General features: G+C 34.0%; 2 protein-coding genes across 2 annotated transcripts; one reads left to right on the forward strand and one right to left on the reverse strand.

Annotated features, from left to right (window-relative positions):
* Positions 1-115: 115 nt before the first annotated feature.
* Positions 116-2356, forward strand: LOC139851338 (nudix hydrolase 14, chloroplastic-like). Its single transcript, XM_071840353.1, is given in 9 exon segments — positions 116-285; positions 831-936; positions 1105-1182; positions 1340-1390; positions 1393-1437; positions 1537-1629; positions 1740-1838; positions 1997-2141; positions 2144-2356. Coding segments are annotated over 9 exon segments (840 nt in total). The 5' UTR covers positions 116-172; the 3' UTR covers positions 2254-2356.
* A 424-nt stretch (positions 2357-2780) lies between these two features.
* LOC139851634 (copper chaperone for superoxide dismutase, chloroplastic/cytosolic-like) lies at positions 2781-5971 on the reverse strand. The gene is made up of 6 exons (XM_071840727.1): positions 5657-5971; positions 5523-5549; positions 5276-5348; positions 5050-5184; positions 3894-4117; positions 2781-3236 (listed from the first exon to the last, which is right to left on the reverse strand). The coding sequence occupies exons 1-6, from the start codon at positions 5891-5893 to the stop codon at positions 2973-2975; spliced, it is 960 nt and encodes a 319-aa protein (XP_071696828.1). The 5' UTR covers positions 5894-5971; the 3' UTR covers positions 2781-2972.
* Between the last annotated feature and the right edge of the window lie 8169 nt (positions 5972-14140).

A 14140-nucleotide genomic window follows, 5' to 3' on the forward strand; every position in this document is an offset into this window, starting at 1 on the left:
CAAATTATGCACGAGCGATATACGAGTAAAGTCCTGTTCAACAACGCCCCGTTTTGCTCTTCCGCCTTCATGTCTACACTCCTCTTCACTTGCATCAACAAATTAGCAACTACTCCGTAGTTCATTTCGATGTAGCAGTTTAATTAGCAGAAACAAAATCACAATTTCCAAAATGTCAACCGATACATCCTTATTCCGACTCACTCACACCATAACTTTACCGAGTCAACTCACCCAACCCGTTTGGATCGTTGCCGCTCCCGGTATCTCCGATTCTGACGTCACGTAACCCTTTCCACTTTCTTATTGCCTTTCATAAAAATAAAAATAAAATAAAATCCACTTTCTTATTCATTTGAATCAGTTGAGGTTTTTTAATTTTGAAATTATACAGAATTGATTGTTTGGGTAAAGTTAGGGTTTATGATCAGTTATACTAATCTATCCTATAAGTCATCTTTAATAATAATCAGATCAAATTGTTTCTCATTCACGATCTTTAAGATTATATGTTATTTATGAACAGGCCTTTTGACTACATGCTTAACATGTCAAAATAGGTTTGTACGAGTATTAATTATAGTATTATATTCTATATCTATATTAAGATAGATAGTAGACTCTTATCCTATTAGGATGAATGCTAATTTGGGGCATAGTGATGATAGCAAATATAATATAATAGCTAATTAGTTAGTTTGACTTTTATAAGTTATAGTATTGTATTTTATTTTAATATGTTAAACAAGAATAGTTCTAATGCTCTACAAAATTTTAAGGCAGCAAAGGTTGGGTAATCAAAACTACAATAATTAACCTCAGTTTTGCAGCAATGCTATTGGTTCATCTTTATTTGAGCAGTGGCTAAACAACATTGAAAGTGAGAAAGGACTTCTTGCATATGGATCTCTGTTATTAAAACAAGTGCTCATTCAGGTATTAACTAACAACTTTCTTCATTTGTTGTTTCGTTTTGTTTGTCGTGTTTTCATTTCTTTTCATCAGATTTATCAGTCGGATACCGCCTTTTGGTTACAATATGATATCTTGTAAAACAGTGTTAATGGAGGAATTAGTACTACACTGTGTTTACTAATAATACATGGGGTGGACATGTTTGGCAAGCGTGTTGGATTTGTTAAGTTCAAAGCAGATATCATTGATAAGGAAACAGAGCAAACGGTACCTTTACAACATAACTGATTAACTGTAATTTCTTTTTACAATGTTAAGGTTTATTAAGTATGTGTTATTAATTATTAATTCATTTGCATTCAACAATTAATTCATTTGCCTTCAACAATTAATTAATTCATTCACTCACATACTTTTTTTTTAGGTTCCAGGTATTGTTTTTGCACGAGGACCAGCTGTAGCTGTTTTAATCCTCTTGGATTGGATTCGGATGGGACAACTTACGCTGTGCTTACTGATCAGGTATTCTTGTGCATGTGATATTTTAGTGGTTCAGCAATCACATTCATATTTCTAGTGTTTATATGGTAAACTTACTAATTGCAATAAATCTTGTTTAAGGTTAGGGTGCCTATTGGGAGGCCCATTTTGGAGCTACCAGCAGGGATGTTAGATGATAACGTGGGTGATGTTATTGGCACAGCAATACGTGAGGTCAGTTGACCATATCTTATGTATGTAGGTGTATGAATTATAAATACACACACATATATTTGTTTCTTTGTGATTTATTATTATATTAATATTAATATTAAAATTGGCAGGTGGAAGAAGAGACAGGAATAAAATTAAATCTAGATGACATGGTTAATCTCACATCTTTTCTTGAACCATCCACTGGTTGCAAAGTTGTTCCTTCTCCGGTACTTTTCGTTCATGCATTTGTAGAATAATGTGATATTTTATATTGAAGCACAACAAATAAGCTTTTTATAATAAATAGGTCCCACTCCTAGGCATCAAAATCTTTACTTTTTTGTTTTTAATGTAATGTTATATGTTATATTGTTTGTGGTGGTAGGGTGGATGTGATGAGGAACTCAGCTTATTTCTTTATAGAGGAAGTGTGAGTGCAGATGTTATTAAACAGCTTCAGGGTAAAGAAACTGGGCTCATGGAACATGGTGAGCTCATCAAAGTGCGTGTTGTTCCCTATGAGACACTTTGGCCATGACCCCTGATGCAAAAGTATTGACGTCCATCGCCATATATGAAATGGCCAAGAAACAAGGGTTGCTGCCTCTCAAGTACACGAATCCTTCATGTACAAGCCAGTGAACATGTTTGTATTCAGTTGAATTTTTGTTATCTTGCCTATCCATGAAACTAGGTTGGTGTCTGCAAAGAATTTTTTAGTAATAAACTATCAATCTTTAAAGCAGATTCTCCATTTCCTATCTTGATCCCATTTTCTTAAAAAAAAAAAAAATAGATGTGGTTGAACTTTCACTTGGAGCCCTCCTAGGTGTTATATTACTATTGTGTTACTAGTATAAAGCATCCTACATTAAGGTGCCATCTCTTTAATATCTTTTTTTCTAAAGATGTGTAAATAGAGAAAATATGATCTGAAGATCCGGAGACTAAACATCAAACATTGTTTAGTTTTGTGACTGCAGCAGTAGGAAGCATATTTCTAAATTTGTAGATTTGCAGATAAAAGAAGATATTATTTTATATTATATCTTCAGAAAACAAATAATTTATATATCTTCAAGAAAAAACAAACAATTTGCAAGTAAAAACATATGTGGGCGTACAAAAGCATAAGACCTAATAAGGTCTTCACAATGAAAAACAAGTCCATAACCTGAGAACAAGATACACATAATTTATATTAAGTTTCACAGCCTAAGGCAGGCCTTTTATTCATAAAATGACTGCAAGATTTGTAATTTTCAAAATCCACATACAACTATTACATGCAAGTACAACTTTAGTAGTATATTATGTGCTCTCTTGTATATCAAAATGGATAATGTGGTAACATTTTCTCATTAAACTTTGCTAGACACATAATCTGCATTTGTTGCTTCCCATATGGTGGTTCCATCACAGGTACAAAGCTTTTTGTAGTTCTCACCAACTCCTGCACTTCTAGCTATAACTGCCGCCGCAAGCCCAGTATCCGACCGATCTTCACTATCATACACCGCTATTGCTCGACCAATTAGATCACCAATTTTAAGGTTCTTTTTCACACCCGAGTAAAACGCCTCACCTTTCTCATCAACATCCAGTGTTCCCAGGTCACCAAGCACCTAAATAGTGTACAATTTTACCATATTAACACGTTACCACATTACCTATTAGACAAAACTTATGAACAGTACCAGGGGTATTTTCGTCTTTTCACCTTTTTCCTTTTCACTCACCACAAAAGCCCCCACAATTTGTTCACAAATTAAAATCGGCCCCCAACACAACAAAACTTATGAATAGTATCAGGGGTATTTTCGTCTTTTCACCTTTTTCCTTTTCACTTCTTTCTTTCAAGTAACACCACAAAAGCCCCCACAATTTGTTCAAAAATTAAAATCGGCCCCAACACAGGGGTTAAAGCATCAAATCAAAATTTTCATAAAATATCTTAAATAAACTCCACTCAAATATTCAACAGGTCATATCTTCTCGCTCGCAACGAGTTAAATTTTTCCGACACCATCCTTAAACTCGAAATAATTTTATGAACACAATGTCACTAACTATACGCAAAACGGACACTTTTAAAAAAACGACGCTAAATATTTAGGGTACTTTTCATATATGTCGATTTTTCACTCGCAGGCTCCGTAACTAAACACAATAAAATACATTAAAAATCGAACCCCGCCGCGAAGCGAGGGTTCGAAAACTAGTTTGTTTCCATATAGAAGAAAAACGTTGACTCACTGTTCAAATGTAAACTTAATACTAACCTTTTCTTCTGATTGCTGCTTGATTGGATTATATATTTTGCCAGTACTAGCTGCACCACGAGTGAGATCGCCAAATTCATTAATGGACCAACCATGCTTTCCAGGTGACAATCCACTAAAATTAGCTTCAATTCTAGCCAACTCCATACTCACTTGGGCTAGACGAACTACTCCAAATATTTGTGGGCCTTTGAATTCAGCAACAGCAGCCGAAATTAAGACATCTGCATAGTAAAGTCAATGTAACGCAGTGATGACTCATAACCAGTCGCTTCACAATCAAAATGTATAAACCATGCATAGCTAGATATATTAACAATTTAACAGACATAATTGATAGATATAACACAGACATAGGTGATAGGTAACATTTTATCTTCATCTTCCGACCCCACGTCTCACCAACTTGGAGATACATATATATATATATATATATATATCTAAACAATGGCCAACATGATTGTAAAAACAGAACAAAAATTAGATTTCTTCCTGTATTAGAAAACCCTGAATAGAGTTCAAAAATTTTAGAGAGAATTATATTGATATATCCAAACAACCTTAATTTTCTAGCAAATAAATTCATTCCAGAAAGGGAATATGGCACATGTATGTGCATTTGGGGGGCCCAGGGAACATAATGCCGTGCACTCATCTCATCTCTGGCTGCTAACAATATTATTTAATATTTACGATAGCTCTAGATGTGATAGACCGGTGAGATGAACTTGAGTATATAATAGCAAAGTCAACAAAATTTCAAAGTTACATCAATCAGCTAGCTAAATGGTTCAGCAGTCTGTGTCAGGGTAAATTCATCTGTGCGTACTACGTACATTGTTTCTCCAATATAACTTATGATCTTCATTGTATGTTCATTTTACTCATATAGTCATGTGGATGGTGATGGGGGTAAATGACTATTCTATTACAAAGCCATTTCTAATTTTCTATAAGTCACTCCTAATCCATGACCCATACTTAACTAATCCTAACCTCAGAAACTAACAACAAAGCAAGAACACGTGATGTACTTTTCTCGTATAGTCGTATCTCTACGTTAACATACATATTATAAGGTTCAATGTCACTATAACATGTATACATTAAGCAAACGAAGAACTAAATAAACAAGCAAATGGAAACAAGAACCAACCTCCTGGTAACCCTTGACCAATTAGCCGGGCTTTCCGACCCGTTTGCTCTAAAGCTTCAGCCATGGTCTTAACGGGCGAAGACCCAAAAATTCTCACCACTTGATTGGCCAAATCCACATCAATGCTCTTAATTCCTAAAGCAACATAACAAAACAAACCCATCTTAGTTGACCATATATACCTACAAAATGTCTTCTTCCTACTAATTGAATCAATAATACTCACCATCAACAGTTTGTAACTTGGTCTTAACCGCTTTAACACAACCCTCACAACTCATATCCACCATAAACTCTGTCTGTAATCAAAGAAATTTACATTTCAATAATCCATCAAACTTTCCATCCAGAACATAATCTTTTCATCAGTGAATCAAATTAAAACAATCAATCAGATTAAACCATTTAAACAAACTAAGCCAATAAAGAAATCAAACAATCAATATAAAAAAAAACAAGATTTTTAAACTCACCATAACTTCTGGTAGTTCCACATCACGCTGCAAGAAAACAAAAAAAATACAAAAGAACGAAAATTAAATAAAAATGATTAAAACCCAAACGCTAAACATGATATATACTCAATTAAATAAAAAGAAGTTGCAACCTTTAGGGCTGGTGTAGTGTCCATGTGAAGGGCAGAAGGTGGGTTAGTGAGATTCTTGATAAGGGATATACGATTAGGGTTAGGAGATGATGAATTGAAAAGGGGTTTTGTGAAATTGTAATTATAAGATGATGATGATGATGAAGATGGTGATGGGGAGATTGAATTTAGGGCGAAAGCTGCTGCAATTGCAGTCGTTGTTGAGGTTGCTGCTGCGACTGTTCTAAACAATCCCATTTTCAAGTTTTAATTGGATTGGAATCTACAAACAAAAATGGGAAATTATTAAAATTTGTTTGGTTTAGTTCTAGATGCATCCCGAATTATCACGTTCCTATGGTTAAAAAATCATGACCACATTACATATTTGTGGATTTTATTACTCGTATTTCATAAAAGGGTTAATTTTTATATTTATTTATAATCAAAAAATTATCATAAAAATAATAATTTACTCTTGAACTTCTCAATTCATTTTCTTCAAACAAATAATACACAGCTTAACAAACGTATTTGTCATATGTAACTTTTCATTAATTTTACAATCTTACCCTTTACTTTTTATCTATTTTTTTTATAAATGAATAAAGCAGCGGCATAAAAGATTTTTATTACATTAATTTATTAATTTATGAAAATGAATAATTAACTTAATACATTTTAAAATAAAATAGTGGATAATACATATACGGAGTAGTACGAAAGGAGTAAATTCTTTTGTTAAAGGTTTTTATAAAGACAACTTTAACAATACTCGTTAAAGTGAATATTTGACTTTCATAACTAACACTTTAAATAAATATAAGGGTTAAAGTAAAAAAATTGCTTATATACTTTCACAAATGTCTGGATGTCACCCATATACTCATTTGCGTTCCACTGTCATCTACAAATATTCAAAAAATGTACCGATGTCACACACTATACCTTTTTTACCTATAACGAAAACAATTGATGAAGTGGCTTCTAAGTATTCATGACATGTCGGTGCTAAATCGGAACAGAAACTGAAAGTATATGGGCGACATCAGAACACAACTAAAAGTATACGGGCGACATCGGGACATATAAATTGAAAAAAAAAAGTTAAATAACTAACTTTACCGGTTCAGCAGGTAACCAGTAACGAAATGTTGACAATGATACATTTTTTGAAAGTTTGTCGACGACATTGGAACACAAATGGGTATATGAGCGATATCGGGACTTTGAGAAAGTATATAGTCAATTTATGGCTTTTTGCCTAAATATAATAATCGCTAATATAAAACTTTTTTACATTTTAACAATAACTTTTAAAACTGTTAATAGAAAATTTATTTATTTAAAAATAAAAAGGTTGAAATGGTCGTTTTTTTTACAATTGTTATTAAAAAGATTACTTTTTACAAAATTTACCTCAATTTTGTAACAAAGCTATTTGAAATCGAGTGTGAGAGTATTGAAATAAACATAATAACGAAATACGAGAAAAGAAAATAAGATGTATTAATTTTTTTTTTCGAAAAGCAGAATGTATTAACACGAGCCCACTAGGGGGGGACCCATTACAATTTACAGCGAAGACTCGAATTGAAGTCCAAATTCGAAGCACTACCTATGAAAATACAAATCACAATACACGACAAAGCGAGATAAGTTCCGGAGGGAGCAACTACTAACAGTCACATTACGCAAAACAAGACCATGGATCCGATATCCAACCTAACAAATCTAACTTGTGCTCCGTATACCGACTAGATATCCATTCAAAGGACTTGAGTTGAACTTCCAAAAACCCCGTAGAACTGCTCCATGAAGAGTTTGAGAATACCTTTTGGTTTCGATTATTCCATATCAAATATCCGCATGTCCATTCGATTGCTTGCCATACTTTCAATATAAGGGGGGATAAGGGGCGGTTACAATTACCAGGAAACAATTCATTAATACTTAAGTTTGAAACCGCTCCTAAGCCCTACCATTTATAGACCCGAACCCAAATATCCATTGCATGACGACAAAATATCAATGAATGCTCGATAGTTTCAACATCATCATCACATAAAGGGCATCTCACGGAATCCAAGTCTATACCTCTTTTATCAAGTTCGGTACGTACCGGAATTCGTCTTTTTAACGCCCTCCATATGAAGATTGAGACCTTAAGAGGAACCAAATGATTCTTCAAAAATTCTTCGTGTGAACCCGCGTCGTTGTTGAGAATTTTTATCATCGATGATACTTGCCAACTTCTTTGTAGTAAAAATTATGTTACCCGTTAGATTCCAAACCCACGAATCCATAGTCTTATCTTGTTTTATGTAAGCATTTAGTAGTGCAATGAGCGAGTCAAGTTCGTTGAGAGCTCCACCCGACACTTCTCGCCTCCAATTAAAATTACAAGTTAGAACCCGATCATTCCAAGATACTCTTTGTTGTACTCTTGCATTCGAATCTTCATCCATATGAAAAGCCTCGTGAATTTTTGCTTCAAAGGAGCATCGCAAAGCCATGGATCATTCCAAAATTCCGTGTCCGCTCCATCACCGATTAGCCTTTTAAAAGAGCTAGCAAAGTTGAAATCCACCTTCTCGATCATAATACCTGCACGAACAATATTGGACCATACACTACACACCCCTTGCGGTCCGGAGATACTTGAGGGGGGGTAGTAGTCCGTTAGTACCATAAATACTCTTTATAATTGAGACCCAAAGTGTATTAGGTTCGGTTTTGGCTCGCCAAAACCATCTTCCCAATAGTGCAAGGTTCTTCACACGTAGAGACCCGATGTTCAAGCCTCCATCATCGTAAGGTAAAAGGCATACATCCCACTTTACCCACGATAATCGAGATACATCCCCCGACCCGCCCCCAGAAGAAATTTCTCCTAATACTCTCTAATTTTTTAATAACACTCAAGGGGCACAAAATAGGGAGAAATAATATAGCGGTAGACTACTAAGAACCGATTTAACAAGCGTTAATCTACCACCGTAAGAAATCGATTTTGCTTTCCAATTCGAGAGCTTTGAGTAGAACTTATCAATCACGGGATTCCAATTATGCTCAATACTCATGTTTTTATCAACCGGGAGACCAAGATACGTAAACGGAAGCTTACCAACTTTACAATCGACCCGAGAAGCTAGTCTTTCAATATCTACTCCCGCAACACCTAAACCATATAACACACTTTTATGGAAGTTGATTTTTATACCCGAATGATTCTCGAAACACTTAAGGATTTTCATGAGGTTACAAAAATTTTGGTTGTTCCACTCCCCAAGAAAGATTGTATCATCCGCGAATTGAAGGTGTGATAGTTTTATCCGATCTTTCCCGATTTCAACACCTTTGAATAGCCCCTCCCCACACGCTCTTTTGATAAGAAAATTCAATCCTTCCGCCGCGATAAGAAAAAGAGAAGGAGATAACGGATCCCCTTGCCTAACCCCTCTACATATGAAAAACTCATTTATAGGAGATCCATTGACAAGAATTGAAATTGAAGCCGACTTGAGACACGCATGTATCCATTTCCTCCATCGAATACCAAACCCCATAAGAAGTCCCAACTCAAACTATCGAACGCCTTTTCAAAATCGACTTTAAATATGAGGCTTTTCTTTTTGTTTCGCTTAAGGTAATCAATAGCTTCATTTGCCACTAGGGAGCCATCAAGGATAAACCTCCCTTTGAGATACGTGCTTTGCTCGTATCCAATAACAGGGGGCAGGACCTTTCTAATTCAGATTGAAAGAATCTTCGCAAGGATCTTATAATAACAACCTATTAAACTAATAGGTCGAAACTCACTAAGTCCCAATGGATCGATCTTCTTTGGCACCTGTAACGACCCGGAAATTTCCGACCAAATTTAAACCTAAAACTCTATATGTTTCCGACACGATAAGCAAAATCTGTAATGTTAAGTCTAGAAAGTTTGAAAACTATAATCGGATAATCAATTACCCTTTGACTGTCCCCGATGATTCACGAACCATTGCTTGTATATGTGTGGATATATATAAATATGTGTATATATAAATATATGTATAATATATAATGACATGAACATTAATAAACTACTATATACGTTTATTGATATAAATAAATATGTACAATTAAATACATCGTAATAAAAACTATTATTTTATATGTATATTTCTTGTATATATATATACTGTTATATTTAATTTAATTATTTAATATATATTCATTTGCGTAGTAAATTTTGTTATTTAAAACTGTTTATATATATATACATAGTATATATTAAATATAATTAATTTTGAGAAAACGATAAATGTCTGTAACTTTCGGTTGACGTTTAATTATTTTTAAGATAGGTCTAATATATATAAATGAAGTTTTAAAATAAAAGTTGTTCCAAAATTTGAATAAAAAGATAATAGTTTTGATAAATAATTTTTTTTTTATCTTTTCGAACTAAGTTTTTTTTTTACTCCGTATATATAAAATTGGAACAGAAAATAATCAATTACTGAACCTTTTTGATCAGGTTTCAAGCAATTAATGAGTGAAATAATTAAATATATTTAATCTAAAAATTCGGGATTTTTAGGAACACTTTTTATTTTGTAACTGTTTAGCAATAGACACGATATTGTCATTCGGGAACTAAACTGTCGGTCCAATGAAATCATTCTTACTCACATGTTTAAAGTAATTATTATTATATTAATATTATTAATTATTATTTATCAATTATTATTATTATAATTATTATATGTGTATCTCTATATATATGATGGAGAGAAAGAGTGGAGAGTTCACCACTCCATCTTGTTCACCATACACCATCGCAAAGCACCCACCACCACCTCAACCGGCTACAACAACCACCGGACGTTCTATCATCTTCATCACAACCGTCTCCTTCACCTCCTCTTTTCTCTTTCTCGTTTCCTTCTCTCTCACTATATCTCATTCTCGACACCGCCATGAACTATCAACCTTAAACTACCTTTACAACTATCAAGACCCGTCACCTTACTTCTTCTTTGTGACCACCATCGACAAACCTACCCTAATCTCACTTGATCACACTCTCAATGAAAACCGGTTAATACACGTTGCTACATACCTTGTGTTTCTGTTTTAAAGATCATCGTGAACCACCATCTTCAACCAAACGAGCCACCACAGTCACCCCCTCTCCTTTATTACCAATCGCCACCGTCACTGTAAACTATTCCAATAACCGAGACCCTTTTTGCACTATATTGTTTTTGTTTTCTGTTTCACCTATATCAAAACCCACTTCGATATATTTTTTTTTTGTTTCTTTTGAACCGGTATCCTTCACCACCGCTACTAGACGCCACCTTCACTTCCAAAAATTCTTTATCTCGTTCTGTTTACAACAATAGTTGCTGAAACCACGCTATTCACCAATTCTGTTGGATATAAAACACGAAATAAAGGGGGATGAATTTGATGAGCTGTGATGATTTACGTTGGATGCTGCCACTTTTCTTTTGATTGTAATCCTTTTATGGCCGACATCTTTTGAAAACCAAAGCCCCACTTGAATCAAAAATACGAATAGCTGTATCCTTGATTTCCTTTTTACCAAAAGATTTATATAATGGGGTATTATTTAACCTATGGTGGGCTACGTTACAATTTCTGTTAATGGACCGTGTTCCAAATCTGCTTTCTTGATGGGTCGTGACCTTTAAACCCAATAAAACATGTTGTAGGGCCGTGAAGTAATGTGTTGTTGATAAAGAAGGATTTTGATCGTGATTTTTATTTAGATGATGGTGTCTGATTAGTTCAATGTTTAGATATAATGATGAGTATGTGATGATGATAATGATGTCGTAATATATGACATGGATGATGATGATGAGTGAAAATGGTGGAATGATGAGTGATGATGATGATATAATGATACTATGTTTATGAGATGAAACAATAGGTTAATATAATTAAATACGAGGAACTAATTCATGAATATGTCAAGCGGATACGTGGTTTGTGGTGTTATCGGGTTAGCGGGACGTCGCGGGTTCAAACCCGGGCTTGGGCATTATTTTTAGGGCTACTTCATTAAGGTAGTTATTTATCTAAATATCATTATTATTATTATTATTATTATTATTATCATTATTATTATTATTATTAACATTAATATATTTGTTAACAAATATCATTATTAAGTATTATTAGTATTAAGAGATACTATCAAAATTATATTTTTTTTATTGTAAAAAAAAATACTTTTTATTTTATTATCACTATTGTTAAATTATCATTTCTACTAAAACTATATTTTTATAACATTATTAATAAAAGCATCATTTTTATTTGAATTAACATTATTGATATCATTAATATTATCATTATAAAGAAATTGCAAATTTTTTTATTTATTTATTTACTAATATTAGTATTATCTTACCAACTAACAATTAGTACCTAACTATATATTTAAAACATATAACATATGATTTACTAAAATAATAAGTATATCATTAATAATATGAATTTGTTCGATTTCTATTATATGTGTTAATATATACATATAAATGATATAGGTTCGTGAATCCGAGGCCAACCCTATACTTGTTCAATGTCGTTCTATGTATTTTTACTACAAAATACATTAGGTGAGTATATAGTCCCTTTTTAAACTTTAAATATTTTTGGGCTGAGAATACATGCGCTGTTTTTATAAATGATTTACGTTATGGACACAAGTGATAAAAAATATATTCTACGTTGAGTTGTACCACTGGCATACTTCCCTGTAGCTTGGTAACTATTATTTACAGCGGTATTGTAAACGCGAATCCTGTTGATAGATCTATCGGGCCTGACAACCCCAACCGGACTGGACGACCAGTATTCAACGGTTGCACAGTACTTCGTTTCGTGACTACACTTGGTACAGTGTAGTAAGATTTCATAATAAAGGGAATATGCGACGTGATTAAATGTTAAGTATGGTTACCAAGTGCTCAACCACTTAGAATATTTTTATTAAAATGTTTACATATGAAATCTTGTGATCAATAGTTATAACGCTGCTAGCATCAAACCTATATATCTCACCAACTTTATGTTGACATTTTAAAGCATGTTTATTCTCAGGTACGAATTAAGTCTTCCGCTGTGCATTAGCTCATACTAAAGGCATTACTTGGAGTCGATCGTCGCAATGGAACCAAATGTTGAAGACTTTGTCCAGATGGATAAGGACGGGTCTTTACAGGTGGTATCAGAGCGTTGGTCTTAGCGAACCAGGCCTTGCAATAGTGTGTCTAACTGGTAGTAGTTAGGATACATTAGTGAGCCTGGACTTTGACCGTGTCTACCTGTCAAAAGGTTTTGCTTATCATTTCTAGTCGGAAACTATCTGCTTATCATCTTTAGGAATTACCTGCTTAAGTCTAGACACGTCTTATTGCATTTACTGCATTGTTAATGTATAGACAAATTCATATCCTAGCGTATCTATTACGATAAACTTTGCCTAATATTTTCCGTAAATTTCTCCGTAATTTAAGGAATCCTGGTACTATATATATTTATGCATATTATGCATTGAGTATACCATCCAACTCTCATTGATCTCACTAAACTTTTCATACCAAAAATCTTTTCTGTGATCGCGCACGATGGCCTCCACGAATCGACAAAGTTCCTCTGACTCCGAAGATAGCGTGACGGGAGCGCACCAACCGATCAACTACCGTGATTTCTTTAGAAAGTGGGGATGGGTTCGCGAAATACTTACCCTATGGAGAAGGACAGAAGGTACTCCATATCACGAGCCGAATCTACCACCTAATTTCGGAATACTCGACCCATTCACCGGCGAACCTGTTCGCAATACTGTTTACACCCTCGTTGCAAGAATTTTTCGTCTTGAGGCCACCATTAACGGAACTAGAGAAGATATCCAACCTCCATCTCACACTAATAACCGGCCAGGGTTAGTAGAAGAAGTCAACGAACTTCGTGTTCGAGTAGTAGCCTTGGAGAATATGGTGCAAAACTTAACAGCTCCAACAACATCATCGGCACCAACATCAATACCAGTACCCCCAACAACCCAAGTTTCAACATCACACGCCTCAACATCTCATTCTGTACCTCGAGCATAATTATCATTCTACGTATCGTTCTATCTACTTTATCTTCGTTCTACATATCGTTCTACATCGATTATCTTCGCTTCACATATCGTTCTACCTCATTTATCTTCGTTCGATATGATGATTATGTAATCTCTAATGTTTTAGAGATCATGTAATCTAGTAATAACGATAAATCAAATGAGCTTAATATTCTATTGACTCATTAAATTCATAATTACATCCGAAGAAAATATATATGCAAGTATATTTTCATAAAGATTGTAATTAAAAAAAATTCCTTCGTACAAACTATTAATGATGAAAATATTTTAACGGGTGGGTAGTACCCGAGGAATATTTAGAATTCACATTAATAAGTTACACTGTA

The sequence above is a fragment of the Rutidosis leptorrhynchoides genome, chromosome 6, assembly GCF_046630445.1.
Source record: "Rutidosis leptorrhynchoides isolate AG116_Rl617_1_P2 chromosome 6, CSIRO_AGI_Rlap_v1, whole genome shotgun sequence".
Lineage (NCBI taxonomy): Eukaryota > Viridiplantae > Streptophyta > Magnoliopsida > Asterales > Asteraceae > Rutidosis > Rutidosis leptorrhynchoides.

Excerpts from the sequence above, each read along its gene's own strand:
- LOC139851634 (XM_071840727.1), bottom strand. The coding sequence starts at position 5,893 with ATGGGATTGTTTAGAACAGTCGCAGCAGCAACCTCAACAACGACTGCA. Across the intron at positions 5,550-5,656 it reads ACACTACACCAGCCCTAAAG|CGTGATGTGGAACTACCAGA; the intron begins GTTGCAACTTCT and ends GTTTTCTTGCAG. Across the intron at positions 3,237-3,893 it reads AGCAGCAATCAGAAGAAAAG|GTGCTTGGTGACCTGGGAAC; the intron begins GTTAGTATTAAG and ends TACACTATTTAG.